Source organism: Trematomus bernacchii, unplaced genomic scaffold (assembly GCF_902827165.1).
Source record: "Trematomus bernacchii unplaced genomic scaffold, fTreBer1.1, whole genome shotgun sequence".
Lineage (NCBI taxonomy): Eukaryota > Metazoa > Chordata > Actinopteri > Perciformes > Nototheniidae > Trematomus > Trematomus bernacchii.
This window is the reverse complement of record NW_022987593.1, coordinates 13311291-13323496: the sequence shown is the minus strand read 5'-3', so window position 1 is coordinate 13323496 and position 12206 is coordinate 13311291. Positions and strand designations below refer to the sequence as shown.

Here is a 12206-nt window from a genome sequence, read left to right as displayed (position 1 = left end):
ACTTTAAAGAGTCCTCTCCTGCTGATGTTCAGGTGTATATCAGTATGTAGTGTCTCTACTTTAAAGAGTCCTCTCCTGCTGATGTTCAGGTGTATATCAGTATGTAGTTGTCTCTACTTTAAAGAGTCCTCTCCTGCTGATGTTCAGGTGTATATCAGTATGTAGTGTCTCTACTTTAAAGAGTCCTCTCCTGCTGATGTTCAGGTTCATATCAGTATGTAGTGTCTCTACTTTAAAGAGTCCTCTCCTGCTGATGTTCAGGTTCATATCAGTATGTAGTGTCTCTACTTTAAAGAGTCCTCTCCTGCTGATGTTCAGGTGTATATCAGTATGTAATGTCTCTCCTGTGACATGTCTCCATGCTTCAATGTTCAAAAAGCTCTTTATTCTTCTCATACTGCCTGTGCTGCAGCACCTCTTTTCACCCTCTGTCTGAAACCAGAGCCCAGTCTGCTCTGATTGGTTAGCTGGCCGGCTCTGTTGTGATTGATCAACCGCTTAGAGATGTCCCGCCCCTTAACCATATCACGTACAATGTGTTGGAGCGCTAGCCAATAGAAGCGCAAGTGTTACATATTGATGTCACTATGTTAGGGAAGTAATGGAGTCCATTGGAGGCGTTTCAGGCAAAGGGGGGGGACAGGGATTTTAGCCTTTGCAGACCCTTTACATGCACTAAAACCTATAACACACTATAGGAAAGGGAAAACGCCAACAAGCATAATAATACCTCTTTAAATTATTTAGATTTCTTGGGTGTAACAAAGAAACATTGAGAAGTTGTAAATATCATTTTATTTAGAAAAATCATCTTCGTATTTCCCAGACATGAAGATATCAGTTTCATATCTGTGTTTCCAGAACAGAGAAAGGTCCAACGTGTGTTTAGCTTAGCTTAGCACAAAGACTGGAAGCAGGTGGAAACTGTTAGCCTGGCTGAATCAAACATTAAAACGTGCATCCTCTGATTTACGGAGCTTTGGACGTGATTTGAGTAGATCAGGCTTTTATTTTGGAAAACGTAATTATCCAAAAGAAAACACAGAGCTTCCACATTTCAGGCATTTGTAGAAAAGTCCTCAGTTCTAACAAAAAAAGATTGATATGGGATCAGAATTGATCAAATAAATGAAAGAAAAATGTAACAAAATATGTTTCTGGCTTAAGTTGTTAGGTGACAAACTTGTAAAAAAAAAACACAAATATAAATACAATTAAAAAGACAATAAAACAATGTTATTGTCTTTTAAAACAAGTGCTTTTCTTTAACACAAAGAACATTATGTGATCGGGGAACGTAAATATCAAACTAACATTAAACCCATGTAATTGTCTAAGATGGATCTGATTGAATTCGTAAATGTGCAAACAATAAAAACTGAAAAACACATGACCAAGATAATCATTATTTGTACGACAGAGCCCCAAAGAAACAAAGGGTTAGTTTAATTCTGTATTATCCTGTTAGCACAAGTAGCTTCCATGTTCACACTATTTACTTTTGTGATCGAACAAGTTTCTATTTTGTAACTACAAGTTTTTTGCCTCCTCAAATGATGATGTCGTTCACAAGTGATTGTCTTGTCCACATATTTATATATAATTTTGGGGGGATTTTGGGGCTCCATACAATACAAACAACACCTCTTAAATGTGTGTCATGATTTAAACATTTGCTTCATTTGTTCAAACTAGTGGATGCTTTATTAAAATCAAGGGATCGTAATTTTAAATACTTCAAAAAAGTCGAAAAATAAATAAATGGTGGACTTTTGGTTTAAGTGCCACTTCCTGTATTTGAATTCTAGCTCTGGGACAATTGTTGACTGTCGCTATTTAATCAAATAAAATGAAACCGTAGATAAGAAATAAGGATGAACAAGATGAACCTGAAACAATCTTCACATTTTGAGGCTTTGAGACAGATAACAAAATGAATTTGATGCATTGTCAAAATCTGTTCATTATCACCACAGGAAGCTTTTATTGTATCTTCTGTGTCTTCGGCAGTTCATCGGGACATTCTTTGTGCTGAAGTTGAAAAACCAAACAGGTTTTAATGGCAGTTCAGGAAACATCTGTCTCTCTTTTTCTTTTCTTTTCACCAACCACCTTGAGTCCAGAGGTTTTGAAACCCCTTCTCACAACGTTTTGGTTCTTCTGAGGATTTGTCGGCCGTGCGTTAGGCGAGGCTCCTCTGCCGCGGCTTGATCCTCAGATACAGCTGGGAAATAAAAGGGAAAAGAGTTCCCATTAAATAACCATTAAGATAACATTGAAACACTGAAATAAGACTGTTGAGTAACAGGATTCTCAGAGCTGATTCTCAACTCGATTGAACACATGGAAATTACACACAAGGAAACTGGGTCAATTGAGATTGAATGGGACGAAAATCATTATCCATTTTCTTTTAAAGGGGCCCGATGAAACTCATTTCCAGGTTCATAGTAGTATTGTGTGTTTCTACTGTGACATGTCTCCATGCCTTAATGTTCAAAAAGCTCTTTATTTGTGTGGGAGAGAAACTCCCTCTGGAGGAAAACGTTGGGATGTTAGCCTTTGCAGACCATTGACATGCACATAAACATTGTATACAAATGAAAATGACTGATTTAGAAAATAATAAATCCTATTATATCCTATATTATGCAACTGTGGAATTATAATTGATTAGTTTTCACAGACATGACGGTAATCAAATATGTGTGAATGTCATGAACCTGGTCAAATCTGCACACGTGGGTCTTTAGACTTAAACATTGTTGGTGCCAAATGTTTTTATTTCTCTATTATTAGTGCTAATATATAGATATTTCCAGGGAACATCATAGGAAATAATGACAAATTACAGTACCTTTTAAAGGTCCCATGTCATGGCCATTTCTACTGATCATAATTCCATTGTTGAGGTCTACTAGAATAGATTTACATTGTTCAATGTTCCAAACTCACATTGGTTTCTCAAGCATCTCTGTATAGTATGTGTATTCACTCTCTGTCCTACACGGCTTGTTGGAGCTCCTGCCCCCCCCCCCCCTCCCTATGAGCCCAGTGGCCGTCTGCGAGACAGCGAGACACAGCGAAACCCATCCCGAAACCAGCCCGAACACACACACACACACCCGCAGCCTGGCTGGGAGTTTGTGTGTGTGCTCACACACCGACTCACAGCCTCGCCGCGTCCCGCCGTCTCAGGGAGGGGAAATCGGCGGAGCTGCAGCTGAGAAAAGATTGAGTGTGTGTGTGTGAGGAAGTAAACGTAACGGCTCCGCGGACGTAACGTAACGGCTCCACGGATCGGTCCATTTGGGTATGGGCACGTCACAGTACCCAGGAAGAAAACAAGGGAAAAAGAGAAATCTCCAACGAGGCGTTCTGGGGCAGCATAGACAGGTCTTTTCTGTGTTAGAGTTTTACTCGCTACAGGGTGTACTTTGAGGGTTTGTGACTCTGCAGACCGTTTACATGCAGAAAAACCTTCATAACACACAAGGGGACGGGTAATAACCAGAAAAGCATGACATGGGACCTTTAAAATGAAAGTGACAGTAACTTTGCACAGTATTCCACCATATAGACCTACAGTCTTCTGCATGTCTATTTTCTTTGCTCTGCCATTGTTACTATTCTATGAAAAGGCAAAGGGTTACAATCTATAAATATAATCTCATAATAGCTTCAGCTTAAAATCATTTGCACAAACTGCTTTTGTCTATATTCTCTATTGCATTAGGAGATGACCTCAGTGCAGCTCCTCACCCCCAGCATGTTTCGGGCTTTTCTTCACGTTTATGTTTTTTACTTTTGCCATTTTTAATTATTCTATGAAAAGGCATTAAATCTATACAATTTCGCGGAAGGTTTACAATCTGAAAATATAATCTCCTAATAGCTTCAGCTTAAAATCATTTGCATAAGCTGCTTTATGTCTATATTCTCGATGTCTTCTATTAGACATGCTGAAGCGCGTTGATCTTTGCACATACTGCTGTATTTACGCCTCAGTGTATTTATTTGTATTCATACATTTGACATCTATACTTGTATATTTGTATAGAGCATTTATTGTGTGCAGACTGCTGATAGATGTGTATATAACTGACTGTTTGCACTCTGGTTAGACCCTCTTCATTTCATTACACTCTGCTTGCATTATGTAATGACAACAAGGTAATCTATTCTATTAGCAGATGATCTCAGTGCAGTTCCTCACCCCCAGCATGTTTCGGGGGATGTACCCCTCGTGGTCTCCACACCGGGCCCACCACCAGTCGGTCTCCGCCTCCTCGTCCCGCCGCAGCACCGTCATGCAGTCGCCCTCGCTGAAGCCCAGCTCGTCCTCGCTCTGCGCCTCGTAGTCCCACAGAGCGTAGACCACGCCGCGGTTCATCACGCCCATCTTCTCCTGGACGCCTGCGAGGGACACGAACACAGAGGAGGGGAATGAACGGTTGGAGCTATATCATCATCATCATCATCATCATCAGCTTTATTGAAGAGACTCTAGGTCAATTTTTAAAAGACATACAACACTCAAATATAAATTAAAAAAGGCAGTTATACCAATGTTTCCACAGAGGTGACTGGTATCGTATATATCTCTTTATATTATTTAATACTTAAACATTTGTTTTCTTACTGTTTATAGCAAATGTATTCTTAGTTATTGTTGGTATTAAAGTCGTTTCTATGCTTTTACCTTGAAGGCCGTTTTGGGCACCGGGTGATTAGAGCACCTGGTGCAATTGTGTATATATTGGAGACAGGAGGTGTGAACAGAGCACTCGTAGGCACATGGGTTTTTATCAGGGTGATTCAAGCCTCAAGAAAGGAAGCCATAGGAACGGCTAAAGGAAAGAAACCTGATGATTGTTCTTTGTTAAAGATATTGGATCATATAATAGGAGGCGTGTGGTGCAGTGGGTTAGTGCGTTGGTGTTGGGATCAGGGGAGCACAGGTTCAAACCCCACTGCAGTCAGCATGTCGTTGTGTCCTTCAGACACTTCACCCCAAATTGCTCCTGTGGGGATTGTCCACAGTATTGAGTGTGTAAGTCGCTTTGGATAAAAGCGTCTAACAAGTGACATGTAATGTAATAATAAATGCACAAACGGAGATTCTTGTCTGGACCTGGATCATTCCCCTGCGTAACATTCGCTAACTGGTGCCTCAGCAGCTGTGTTATTTTAAGTTATCTGTTTTATTTCTATATGATTTTGGCCGCTACATGAATCATCTCAACTAAATCAATTACAACGTGTTAATAAGTGTTTGCTTTCTGTCAGAGAGTAGTATTACAAGTTTGAGTTTTGAGTAAGACCCCTGAAACCACCTTGAAGCAGCGGTTAAGGTTAAGGTTAGTTTCTTTATAAAGCACGTTTCAGACACAATTCAAAGTGCTTTACAAAACAGCAATAACACATCAGAATTAAGAACAACATGAATTGAACAAAAAGATAATCCATAAAAGAGAAATTAGTTAAAAATAGACATTGCTAATACACATAATGCTGCAAGAAGTGCTGAAGCGCATTGATAAAACATATAAAACATAGTTAAAGGACCCCTGGAAAAGCTGCATTTCAGCCTTGATTTAAAAGAAAGGAAGTGTGTTCCAAATCTGCGGAGCATAAAAACTAAAAGCTGCCTCAGCAAATTTGGGTCAGACCCTGGGGACGACGAGTCAACCCACAAGTAAAAGTAGTGATACAGAATAGTAAAAATACTCTATTACAAGTGAAAGTCAAAATATTACTTAAAGTGGACCTATCATGCTATATTTGAATAATATAGTGTAGGACCATACCTATATAAGGCATATTTATACTTTTTTCTTTTCAAAATACCAAACAGATCATGCATTTTAGCCATGCCTCATTTTGCTCAATTTGCACTTTTTTATCCCTGTTTTTGCAAGGGCAGATTCTGTGAGAACAGCACCATCTACAGGCCTGGCATATGTACTACAGCGTCTCCAGCGCTTTCGAACGGCAATGGCCGTGGCTGTCTCCTCCTGATTGGTGGAGTTGGGCCAATAGCCGTAGCGCCACCGTCCTGACGTCAGGACAGTGTTCAAATCTGGATCAGTTTTTATCAGATCCGTTGCAGCCCCTTTTTTAGAGATTTGGGTATGGAGGAAAATAGAGAGGGTTGTGTTTTCTGACACTTGGTGAGTTCCCTGGAACACCGGGGACACATATTCATGTATAAAAGACGTACAAAAGTGCATTTTGCATGATAGGTCCCCTTTAAGTAAAAGCACAAAAGTACTGGCATCAAAATATACTTAAAGTACCAAAAGTGAAAGTAATCTCGCTGCATAATTGCGCATTTCAGAATCATATATATTAAATTACTGTAGCTAAAATCCACTTTTCTGCAACTCTTTTCTGTCATATTTTATTTGCTGTTAGCATGTTAGCATTTAACCATTCTAACTATCCTGCAGTGAATTGTTTTCTCACCGTAGAGGAACTGCGAGCACTGGGCGTATCCGTCCTCCATCTCCTCACATTTGTCGGCAGCCGTCTGCATGTCGCTGTACGTGGTGGCGAACACCGCCGTGCCCGACTCCACCAGGAACTTACAGACCTGCACGTTGTTACAGGAGGCGGCGCAGTGGAGGGGGGTCCTGCAGAGGGGAGGGGGAGGAGTATGGTAAATAACTTAAAGGTCCCCTATTATACTGTTTTTCATCAATATATTATAGGTCTCAGATATATACAAAGCATGTCTCTGAAGTGTTTGGCTCCAAACACCAAACAGATCATTGCAGCATCCCATAATCCCCTCTGTTTCAGCCCTGTTTCAAAAGTGCTGATTCTCTGTCTGTTACTTTAGATGAAAATAAGGAGCCCCTCCCCACGCCCCTCTGAGAGATATTTGGTTAAAGAGAACACAATGGTGCTCTAGGAGGAGATTCAGGTGATAAGGTGGGGGGGGGGGTTACCTTGGTTAGTGATTGGCTAATGGTTACACAAGCCAACATATCGTTATGACATAAAGTGGCCAAAATCTGATCAGCTCATTTTCAGACAGGTTTTTATAAAAATGGATCAGGACAAAAAGAGAGAGAATCTTTGTTCCTGAAACTTTCAGAATCTCTTTACACAGAGGGGACACATGTTGATGTAGAAGAGACGTGAAGAAGAGGGGACACATGTTGATGTAGAAGAGACATGAAGAAGAGGGGACACATGTTGATGTAGAAGAGACGTGAAGAAGAGGGGACACATGTTGATGTAGAAGAGACATGAAGAAGAGGGGACACATGTTGATGTAGAAGAGACATGAAGAAGAGGGGACACATGTTGATGTAGAAGAGACATGAAGAAGTGGATTTTGCATGATAGGTGACCTTTAAACCCAGAGGTCTGCATCATCTTCCTCATCTCTGAAGATTTACGCGGGGATTCAAATAGGTGCAGGGTTTCCTCAGATGCGGAAATAACACTCCAGCTAACTCAAAAGTCACATTTTCTCTTAAATAACAATTTGTAATCTTATTTCAAGTAAGAGTGTCACAATTATACAACTTGAAATAAGATGAATGCACCTGAAATGAAGGGGATCACATGTCAGGTGAAAAATCTAAAACTACTTTTGAGGGGAAAATACTATTTTTGATAATTTCTGCCTTCTTTTGTAACACAGTATTTCCTGATTCTAGTCAAATATAGTTTAAAATGGTTTTCCCAGCTAATTTCATGATCTCATTTATCTAAATATTGCAACTAATATCAGGAAATCTTAGCGAGTGGATTTTCACTTGATCTATTTGTAGATTTGTTTTACTTATTACAACTGAAAACACCTTGCAATCATAATTTTTCTACTTGTTTTTGAAGCATTTTTTACAGTGTAAAGGAGCATTTCAGAGCTTTGTAGGATGATGAACATTAGGAACCAAATCTTTCTATAATGCTAGCTACATAGCTGCCTTCATGAAAAGTAGCAGCAGATTAATGACCACTCAAATGGAGATAAGCATGCATCAGATGTCAGCTGCATTAAGGGAATAATAACCCGTAAATCTAATTATTTCTTGGCTCAACAGGACTAAAGTTAACATCTTCTGATTTGACTGAAGATGACTGGACAGTGATTTTGTTTCTGATAACACTCACCACCCGTCGCTGTCAGCAGCGTTGGCGTTGACACCAAACTGAACCAGAAACTTGACGATCTCCGTGTGTCCGGCACAGACGGCGTTGTGCAGCGCGGTGATTCCCTCATCGTTCGGCATGCTGGGGTCCTCCACCTGCAGGACGCACAGGGGAGGACGCATTGGAGTCATTCATTTCAGCGCAATATTCAATACACTTACAAATTATTTAAAGCACAACATTTTCCAAACATTCCCGGCAGACACATCGTCTAAATTGTTACACTAAAACAGAAAATACAAATTAACATTTTAATAGATTTTGAAAGTCACATTCAATAGTACCAGAAAAAACACATTTAAATATAGCATCATGCACCAAAAGCCAACATGTTTAACTATGCCATGATGTCAATTATTACATATGTCAAAAGTACACACATCCTTTACTCAAGTAGAAGTACAGATACTCGTGTTTAAAAATACTCTGGTGAAAGTAGAAGTACTGACTAAACTTCTTTACTCAAGTAAAAGTAAAGAAGTATGGGCTTTGAAATGTACTTCAGTAAAAAGTACCCATAACTAGCAGCTGTTTTAAAGAGTACCTGACCTCCCTTTATATTAACAGAACAATAATGTCATTGTTAGCTAATGAATGTTTCCACCATGCTGAACAACGGCAACATGACAACGTTTTCATTGGTCCCTCTTCTTTAGAGAAGACCAGGAAATGATGGATACACGGATCGTGTTCAAATCAATAGGCACGCAATGACTCTAAATAATAATGATCACGCCACCAAACACACATTCAAACTAAAGGAACCAGCCTGTTTGGGAAATGTAAGTAGAAAGTACAGGTATTTGTGTTCAACATGTAAGAAGTAGAAAGTACAGGTATTTGTGTTCAACATGTAAGAAGTAGAAAGTACAGGTATTTGTGTTCAAAATGTAAGAAGTAGAAAGTACAGGTATTTGGGTTCAAAATGTAAGAAGTAGAAAGTACAGGTATTTGTGTTCAACATGTAAGAAGTAGAAAGTACAGGTATTTGTGTTCAACATGTAAGAAGTAGAAAGTACAGGTATTTGGGTTCAAAATGTAAGAAGTAGAAAGTACAGGTATTTGAGTTCAACATGTAAGAAGTAGAAAGTACAGGTATTTGTGTTCAACATGTAAGAAGTCAAAGTAAAAAGTGGTCAGAATAATAAGTAGTGGAGTAAAGTACTGATACCAGAAACATGTACTTAGGTACATTAATGAAGTATTTGCACTCCACTACTCCCCACCTCTGTATGTACTGCATGGAGATAATTCGCTGTTATACTCAATCTAACCTCAAGTACAAAATGAATGATGTTAAATCACAAAAAAGACCCAGACAGCAGAGGGACTCACGTCGTAGATGACCCTCTGCACCAGGTCGTACTCGCCCTCCAGAGACGCGTCCAGCAGCAGAGCCAGAGGGTTGAACTTCACCCGCATGCTGTGATCGATCCGCTCCGAGCCGGGTTTACGGAGGATCGTCCTCTTACCCTGAGCGAGAGGGAGGACAAGTCAAGGGTTTTAGAGAGGACAATGGTTATTTTCAGGTTTAATATGTGTTCTGTGTCTCGACTGGGACGTGTCTCCACGCTTTAATATTCAAAAAGCTCTCTATGTTTCTCATACTGCCTGTGCTGCAGCAACCCTTTTTCTGTTGTGATTGGTCAACAAGAGATGTCCCGCCCCTTAGCGTACACGTACAATGAGCGCTAGCCAATAGAAGTGCAAGTGTTACATAGTGATGTCACTATGAAGCAACCATTGATAAATTAAAAGAGCAGCGTTGGACATGACGTCAAAAAGGCCCGACTCTGAAGAAAATACCCCGAGATCATCCGACAGTTTTCATTCATCACTGGGCACATAGAGCATGCGCACTTTTGTTTCCGTCAGCCTCTCCTCCAATCAGCTGCAACAAGAGGGGGAAATAACTCTGGATTTGGCTTTTAGTGCAACTTTAGAACTTTAAGGCTAATCAAGTGTTCGCTTATGTCTGTATGTATAAATGTGTGTGTTGATTGTGAATATATATAGAGGTTAGGGATGGGAATTTGAAAGCAAATGTATATTCGAATATTCGACCCCCAAAAAAAAGGTTAACCGAAATGTACATATCCTATAAAAAAAAGAAGAAAGGTGGGAAATTTTGAAAAATAAATAAATACATGTTCAAGTAAGTATAGAAACCAAGTCGAATTTGTCAAATGTATTGAACTGGTGATCACAGTTTGAACAGTTGACAGGTATAGGCCTACATCTTTCATGCTTAAAACATAACTTGGTTTTGGGGGGTACTACACGAACAACATAACGGGTTAGGGTAACGTAACCCTATCACAACAGAGATCAAGCTGTAACAGGGCCTATGCACAGAATGCAGCTATTCAATACTCATTCTTGTTTAAGAATATGAGCATGTCTCCATGCTCAGGGGAGAGGCGGGTGCGGAGGCGATTCACAATCAGGCCAGCTGTAGAGAAGACCCTCTCAGCTGGAATTTGGGCATAAGATGAGGTTTGAGTCTGTGTGATCTGCGTGTAGGGAGGGGCTTTAGGGCCATGTCATTAGCTAGAACTAGATCTGATGGATTTGGACATAAACGCGAGTGAAGTACCGGACGAGAGAGAGAGAGATCAGCACCTGCAGCTCTGCCCGCTGTGAGCGGAGCAAAACACACCTTTAGGCCGAACACACTTAGCTATGGCACTGTCATATACATTGCATTATTCCATTTGATAATATGTAATCAACTTAGGCACCCCTCACAAAAAAAAAAAAATTACAATAAAAATATTCATAACTCATATTCTCATATTCAAATACCTGAATAATTTCAAATATTCGAATATTCGATTAATCGTTCCCATCCCTAATAGAGGTATATATATTTGTTATATATCTTTGTATCTCTCTGTCTGCACACACACTGAAAGATTGACTTTGTACTGGGTAGTGAAGCATCAATCAAAATGGATGTATTATATAAACAAATGAGCCTCTCACCGGGGGCGACGGCACCTGACCCGTGACCTCCGGCGGCTTCATATTTGTAACGTCCTCCCCCTGATCCGCCTCCACACAGGTGGGGTAAGGTGGAGGAGGGTATGGGGGGAACTCCTTGTGGACGGATGAAGATCGACACACCTCCTCTTCCTCCTCTCTGTCCTCTGGAGGCGTGATTGGTGAGCGAGGAGGTAAAGGAGGCGGAGTTAGGCTTTCTTCCGTGCTTCCCACCTGGTTGTTGTCGTCAAATTTGGACATAAATTCAACGCCGTCTTCGTGAGGCTGAACTAACAGCCCTCCTGGACCCACTGTCTCCATGGGGATGGTTTCCATAGCGGCCAGAGTGGTTTTCTGGTAGAGCAGCTTCTGGATGTTGGGACCGGCCGGGCCCTCGGGCTCTGTGATGGAGCTGCGTTTCTTCAGGGGTCGGGGCGCGTGGTGCAGGCCGCTGGGGTTCCTGTGGAGGTTGGACAGGAAGGGGAGGAGCTTGGTGGGGCTCAGAGGTCGCGGATTGGCTCGGTCTCCAACTCCAACGTCTGCAACGATGACTTCGTAACTGATGTCGGTCTCGCCGCCGTCGGGGAAACACATCCCAGAGTTCATGATGTCTGAGGGGGGAAACTGCTGCCCCCCGTTCGCTGGGAGCACAGGTTTCCCATACACTGTGAGGGGGGGGACACAACAGGAAGTATTAGTGAAGAAACAGCAAGTATTTTAATAAGCGTTCCAGCATGCAAGTCATTTATCAACCAAACACATCGTCTGCTTACAGTTACTCCAATATGAAGACTTCCTGATTTGTTTTGTTAACTGTAAATCTTCTTCGAGTTTTTATAGTTCTTGTTAGTTGGGAGAAAATAATCAAGAGTTAATAATAATATTTGAGGGAGTTGTAGTAGCTCTAATTGTATAACTGACACAGACTCAATCTTAAGGAAACATCATTATATGAATAAATGCCTGGAAAATGCAGAAAAGATCTTAAAATAGAATAACCAAAGTGTACATTCATTTTAGTCCAACTTATCATCACTGGATCCCATTAGACATCC

At 40.7% G+C, this 12206-nt stretch overlaps 1 protein-coding gene across 2 annotated transcripts in view; it reads right to left on the bottom strand.

The window, feature by feature from the left end:
- Positions 1-776: 776 nt before the first annotated feature.
- The window catches only part of LOC117481724 (apoptosis-stimulating of p53 protein 2-like), a 38582-nt gene continuing 27152 nt past the window's right edge, over positions 777-12206 (bottom strand). For both annotated transcript variants that reach the window (XM_034129577.1, XM_034129578.1), the window contains exons 13-18: positions 11155-11816; positions 9505-9642; positions 8131-8264; positions 6469-6635; positions 4217-4416; positions 777-2224 (exon numbers count right to left, since the gene is read on the bottom strand). In XM_034129577.1, coding sequence (XP_033985468.1) covers positions 2183-2224; positions 4217-4416; positions 6469-6635; positions 8131-8264; positions 9505-9642; positions 11155-11816 — 1343 coding nt within the window. In that variant the 3' untranslated portion in view covers positions 777-2182. The remainder of the gene's footprint in view (positions 2225-4216; positions 4417-6468; positions 6636-8130; positions 8265-9504; positions 9643-11154; positions 11817-12206) is intronic.